This window comes from Cephus cinctus, unplaced genomic scaffold (assembly GCF_000341935.2).
Source record: "Cephus cinctus unplaced genomic scaffold, Ccin1 Ccin1_scaffold0102, whole genome shotgun sequence".
In the NCBI taxonomy this organism is placed as follows: Eukaryota; Metazoa; Arthropoda; class Insecta; order Hymenoptera; family Cephidae; genus Cephus; species Cephus cinctus.
Window position 1 is genome coordinate 31,543 of NW_014332839.1, and position 6,524 is coordinate 38,066.

Here is a 6,524-nt window from a genome sequence, read left to right on the forward strand (position 1 = left end):
GATAGCAGAAGGTTTTTAGTTAGTATTTTTTTATGAGTTTGCACTTGTATTACTGTTACTGTGACGTCCTGAGCAAATAAAAAGTTTTGTAAAAAAAAAAGGTTCTATTCCCGACCACACATAGATTTTGTTTTATGAATTCATTTTTTTTGCTAGCCAATGTTTATCTATCAACAATTTTGTCAATTTACGTACGAAATGAGTGGACTGGAACACTATTATTTTTCATTATTAAACACTGGTTTATTACAAAATGTTATAAAGATTCACAGGGTATTTTGGTTTACAATTATTGTTTATGAGTCGCTATCACTGCTGTTTTCTGTACAGCTGTTGCATCTATTCGGATAGTAGTTATCATAAAAGCATGAAAAACATAAATTGTTTTCACACCACGCACATTTTATGAATGCAATGTCGTCGCATTCACAATGTTTTTTCGAAAGCGACAGAGGAAAGCATATTTCGTTTACATTTAAAAATATAACTCTTTCTTCAATCAATTTAGCGGCAAAAAAATCTATTTGTGGTCGAAAATCGAACCCTGGCCGCTGGGGTGGTAGTCAAGCGCCCTGCCACCCAGCTCCGCCGCCTTCTCGAAAACACTAGCAACGGTGCTGGTATATGAAGTGCTGTGTTTTTCAAACCGGTTTTTTTTTTAAATGGCTACGCATTGGGTCCTGCCGATTGGCCTATCGTTTGTCATTACGAAGTACTCTCATACCCCAAAAGGACTTCAAAATCCGTGTGACCAACGTTGCGCCCTCCCCTTGTTAGTAAATGCTCGGTTAGTAAACTATTTTCTCCTTCTTGATTGGAGGATTCAATGGAATTAGATAAATATACAATTGAAGATCTTGGGATCGATTTTGTAACTCAAATGTAGTGAAAATACGAAAAGTGAATAGCTGTTACCCAATCGCGTATTAGGTTCAAAAGAAGACAAGCACAACGATTGATTAGGAGCTATTCACTTTTCGTAATTTCACTACATTTGAGTTACACAAATCAACCTCCTCGCCGCTTATATGTTCCGTGTTACGTGTTCCGTTGCATTGTAGAATGGCTTTAAAGAAGGATATAATAATGGCACACATATGTAGTCAAATTCAATGTCTTAATTCGTATTCTTTATTATCGTACATTTTCAATTCTCATCAGTTAAGTGGTGTATACAGTATTATTATTATGTTCAACTGCTAATTCGTAAAGAATGTAGAACAAAAATTAGAGATTTGGATAAATCGGTTACTCAATAAGAATTGGTTCGTATGTTTTACAAATATGTGTGCGCCGTTCCAATATCGCAGAACTACTCAATCGTGGAAACTCTGTATGCTTAATATGCTTGGGTCAAGCATTCAATGTTCAATATGTTAAAAAAAGCCGAAGGAAAACATAAAAATATTAAACACAGATACGTTGTAGTGGCGCTGCCAGAACCGTACAACTTGTTTATAAACGAGTGGTAATAAAAGGTCATGGAAGAACGAAATAGGTTAAGAATTGGTTTAGCAAAATATTCCTTTGACGAGATGAAGAAATATAAATTTACATTGCGGAGACAAAACTCGTGTAAAAACAAGCACTGTCTTCATATATCGTTCAATAAGCGAAAATAGAGAGTAAGCCAATAATTTTCATATAAAAAAATTATACTCTGCTTACTCAGCCTACTATGATTGCTTGCAAGAAGAAGGGCGAACCTTTCTTTGAAACACATCTTCGCGAGATGACTACACTAGTGTATCGTAATACTGACAGTAAAGAGATTACCGTAACATTGATAATTAAGCTCACCGTAGAGTCTTCTGGGAATAATCTCCCAATTACGGTTATGATTTATTATTATAGTTACAATTAGTATAATTAGGTTACAGTTACACATTATAAAGATAAAGATGGTCTCGATGTGGGTAATATATTATTTTCAGCATTTTAATCACATGAGGATCACTCGTCCGTGCCCTGTTACATTGACAGCTCGATATGACAGTATAATTATTCGTATCGACGCAATTGCCATTGTTTATTTAGAAAGAATACTAAATAACGCGACACCGTCTATACCACAGCTTCTATCTTCATGAATAACCCAGTTTTGAGAAAACTTTATCTTAGTTATGTATGTAGTCATAATTACGACATAATTACGGACACGTACTGCCTACGGCCAGGGTGATTTTGTTTAATCTTAATTCAATTTTGAGACAAACGAACCGAAGAGCCTCAGTAAATTCGCTCTAGTAGGAAATACAAGTAAGACACGAGTACGCTATTTTACGTGCTTCTGCTATGCAATTATATCGCATCATATAGAATCGCTGGCTATTTATTATCATGAAAATAGATTAATATAGAGTGTACGTGATGGTGTGAAGCAAGACACAGCAAATAATTATTGAGAAGGTTTAGGAGTAGCTCAAGGCGTTCGTAATACAAGTAAAATCCATATATAAAATGAGAATGATTGTGATCTAATAATTAAAACGATATGTCTTGAATCGACGATCGCGCAGCGACACCTACGCTCTATTCCATAATTATTAACATATGCGGCACGATACCCGTAGCATAAATAATATGACTAACTAAATAAATAAGGAGGAGCTTAGAGAAAATTTTTCCATATATACAGAAAATCGATATAAAAAATGTATAGAAAATAAAGTAAATATATTCCGTTACACTCTTCCATTATAAATGTATATATATAAAAAAAATGCCCGACATGGCGGAAGACTGCGATAATTCGCGTGTCTCAATATAATTATAAAAGCTGCGGAATGTCTTGCACAATGAAAAAATACAACACAAGTCCTTGCCACGTAAGGATAACAAGGTCGATGTTTCAGTGTCATCGCCATTGCTCTCATCGTCCTCATCGCCGATAAACGGGAAGAGAAGAAAAGGCAAGGATAAAGAACGAAGGAAATGTTGCCATCAATTTACCGAGGTCTGTACGCTAAAATCCGTATTCAAATGCAAATTCCAAATGCAATAACGTGAACAAAGGGCATAACCTTTGGAAGACGTACAATTTTCTTGTCTCTCGTCTCTTCTCTTGCACCTCTTCCTGTAACCGTGAATCGTCAAGATTCGCTGGGAAGTCAGCAAGCTGTTCTTCTCTTGTTGTAATATTTAAACGGCTTTGCCGCAGCCATCATACAAGTTTGTTCTCTCTGTTCTTTTTAAGAAATTAAATTTGAAATTTATTCAAACAAGAACCTCTAAGCTTTCGCGTGAACGCGCCTTTTGCTGTCCGGATTTTCCATTAGCTTGAACAATCATGGCGACTGAGTGACATCCGGTGTCTGTGCCGATGGGTCGCACGGCAGGCATCGCTAGTCTCAATTTGTACCAGAAATGGTAATCTCCTCCATTGGGTCCACGGCCTTTCTCCCATTGTATAATCTTCAATCGATCCATTGCAATTCCAGTCTCGTGTCCACGGCGAGATGATTTTACTACTGTTGTCGTGTTCGGTAGTTCCTTCAGAGTTACGACGAGCGTTCTTACGGGCAAAGACGCTAATAGCTGTTTTAGAGCCGTCGACACGCTTAAATCCGACCAATTGTTTCCTAGGGATGCAGCACTTAGGACCACTATGATTCGTCGTACTTTCCCGGCGTGAGGTCCAATTTCTAGTGCCCCTGCAATATATCGATTCAAGTTAATACCTATTGACACATGCAGGTACCATTTTTTAAATACTTCATGCTTTTGCATTTGACTTTTCTTTGCAATTTACGTTAAGTAGACTGTTCTAAATAATTGATCGACGCATGTTGTTCAAGAATTTCCGCTTATACATTTTTTAAATATGAATATGTCTCGTGAATACGTCGAATGAATACTGGTATCATCGTTACTAAAATACATGACAGTTATCCCAGACAACACGAAACTCAAAAAGATCAATTTCTTACAAAATTTATATTCAAGGAAATTGTATGACATTTGAAATTTCAAATACGATTGAAATAACGAAGATCATCCCAGAGCAACAATGGATGTTGAAAGTTCGTAAGCTACATGACAAAATTTTATACAATTAACCCGCAACGATAATATTCAACTAAAATGTAACCAATCGACTAATATTTTTGCTTAGTTTATTCAATGAAAGTCTATTAATGTGATATAAAAGTTACACAAAGCTTTTTGAATATCTCCAGATTAATCTGAATGTCTTTTGACAATCATTGATTATAATTTTGGGTAAAAATACAGTAGACGCAAATGTGATGCGTTATGTCAAATAATTTTATGTACATAATATTTGCGTGCATTATACATATATTAAGTAAAGATACCGATGTTAGAAGGTATAAAAGTTTGATGGCATGTTATGAGCGCGTATTGGAACGCAGTTGCATCTACAGCTGTGCGACAATTTGTTACGAAGGCTTGTACCATGCTACAATTTGCTACAGGATGTGGTTGCTTGAAAGTTTTGCAATTAGCAAAAGAACAATTGGGTGATAGGATCACGGCGTACTACTGAAAACAGTAAGAACTGAGATTTAAGAACTCTTTAAAGAATCTTGAAAAACTCATTGTACCGTCCGGGCACTGTTTTAATTTCTTGATCTACTTCTAGCTCGAAAATGAGAAAACGTATGCTTTTAATACGATGCACATTAATTTATTTATGTGTATGATAATTATGTTATAGGGGCGCAATGATTTCTATACTTTCATTACTGTAATTTTAAGACTTCATCACAGAAATATAACGACAAAGGTTTAATTGGTACTAAAATATGAAATTTTTCAAATATATTTCATCCCCTCCCAGTAAATTATAAAACAAAGTTTGTTCGTATGTCGATTCCGACAAATTTATTGATGTAAATTACAAACAATTTTACTGATGAAACCATTGAAACGTATTTACTTCATTCAAATATTGTACGTTTTTGAGTATTCTGATACGATTAATAACGTTTGGTTATAGGATATTCCGCTTAGTTAAATTTCAATTAAATACTTACAATTCTGGTGTAGGGCAGATAATTCCAACTGCGTGCATTTATATCGATATCTGGACTCGAGTGTAGGAATCATTATTCCCACGACAAGGTTTGAATCCTTTTCATGATAACATACCAACGCATCGCATTCCTTTCCGTCTGCAATATAAATAATAAATTTATTATAAAATGGTAACGCATTGTATTATTTGTATATATTGTGACGTGAATTTTTGACAATCCACGCCACAAACGACCCGCAAGACTAGGGCTTTAGGGATTAACTGATTAACGCTCCAAACGTCAATCCTAGGTTAAGGCGCACAGATTCCTTAGTATTAAGTCACCCGCCTATCGTCCGCTTTAATGTTTCTTTGCTTGGTTTTATTTGCACTCTGCTTGCTTTCTTTTTCTTTTTCTTTCATTGGTGTACTGTATCACGCTTTGGTGCCACCGTTTGGTGAGAGCTGGTGGAACAACGTCGAACAACGGGGGAAGGGAGGAAAGAGGCGCTGATTTTTGGTGACCCTTGGAGACCGACTGCCGCCGCTTCACGAGGAGAGGATGCTGCACCTAGAGGATCAGGAGAGTCCAGAGTACCCGGGATGGGGCTCGTACTCTCGTCTGCCGGCCGTCCAGCTGGGGCGCCCTACGATCGACACCGCCTTCGCAGCCGACCAGGAGTTGACGTGTCCTCCTCGTCCTGCCGCAGGGCCGCGAGAATATCTACGGCGGGCTCATGCCAAGGTACCGCCGGAGACAGGGAGGAAGAGTAGCCAGCGCCGCGGACTCCCGCGCTCCCTGGCCTACGAGCGGACCGCAGCACCCGAAGACTCCCGAACGTGCCGCCGACAGCTTCGGTCAACTTCGTGTCTAGCGATGATCCTCACCGCGAAAACCCCTTAAGCGATTAATACGTGCGAAGTTCGATATTTTGTCACGGTTCCGCCAGCGCCTAAATAATGTAAATAGTGGGGGTCAAGAGGTCTCGAGCTCAGTGAAATTGAAATAGTACTTCACTTACGTTTGGAGCCTATTAGCGAGTGGTCGAACAGGGAAAGTTAGTCAGCGTAGACAAGAGAAAAGAAAGGAGGATTGAACATAGAGAGATAGAAGGAAGGATGGAAGGAAGGAAGGATGGAAGGAAGCCCTTCTGGCCCCTTTCGGACTACATATTCTTACCTTACCGCTACGATATTTGGTGAGACCCTTGACTACCATTATAAATTGGCGAAATAGTTTCTTGGTGTTAGCGAAAATTTACCGTTAAGGCCGTCTGCCTCAACGGAAGTCTCTCCGATTTTGAGAGTCCCGATGTGAATGTCTTTCCGCATCGGGCTAGCCAAAAAGGACGATAGTGCTGGGCTTTGCGATTTAGTGATATTTCGATAAATTTTCTGTTTGTTTGATTTTTGCCGCATGAGGCCCTAAAGTAAACTCCATACTGGAATCGGTCTCTAAATTAAGTTTTCTCCTATAGTCAAATCTTTCTGTAACGGCGCGCTTTTAGGCGATATTTCCTATTATAATTTATTGATGTCTCGCATC

At 38.2% G+C, this 6,524-nt stretch overlaps 1 protein-coding gene across 1 annotated transcript; it reads right to left on the bottom strand.

The window, feature by feature from the left end:
- Positions 1 to 1,108: 1,108 nt before the first annotated feature.
- On the bottom strand, positions 1,109 to 5,135 carry LOC107274779 (single Ig IL-1-related receptor; the record flags this gene model as incomplete). The annotated part of the gene is given in 2 exon segments (XM_015754289.1): positions 1,109 to 3,653; positions 4,998 to 5,135. Coding segments are annotated over 2 exon segments (575 nt in total), but the record flags the coding sequence as incomplete, so codon positions are not given.
- Positions 5,136 to 6,524: the final 1,389 nt, after the last annotated feature.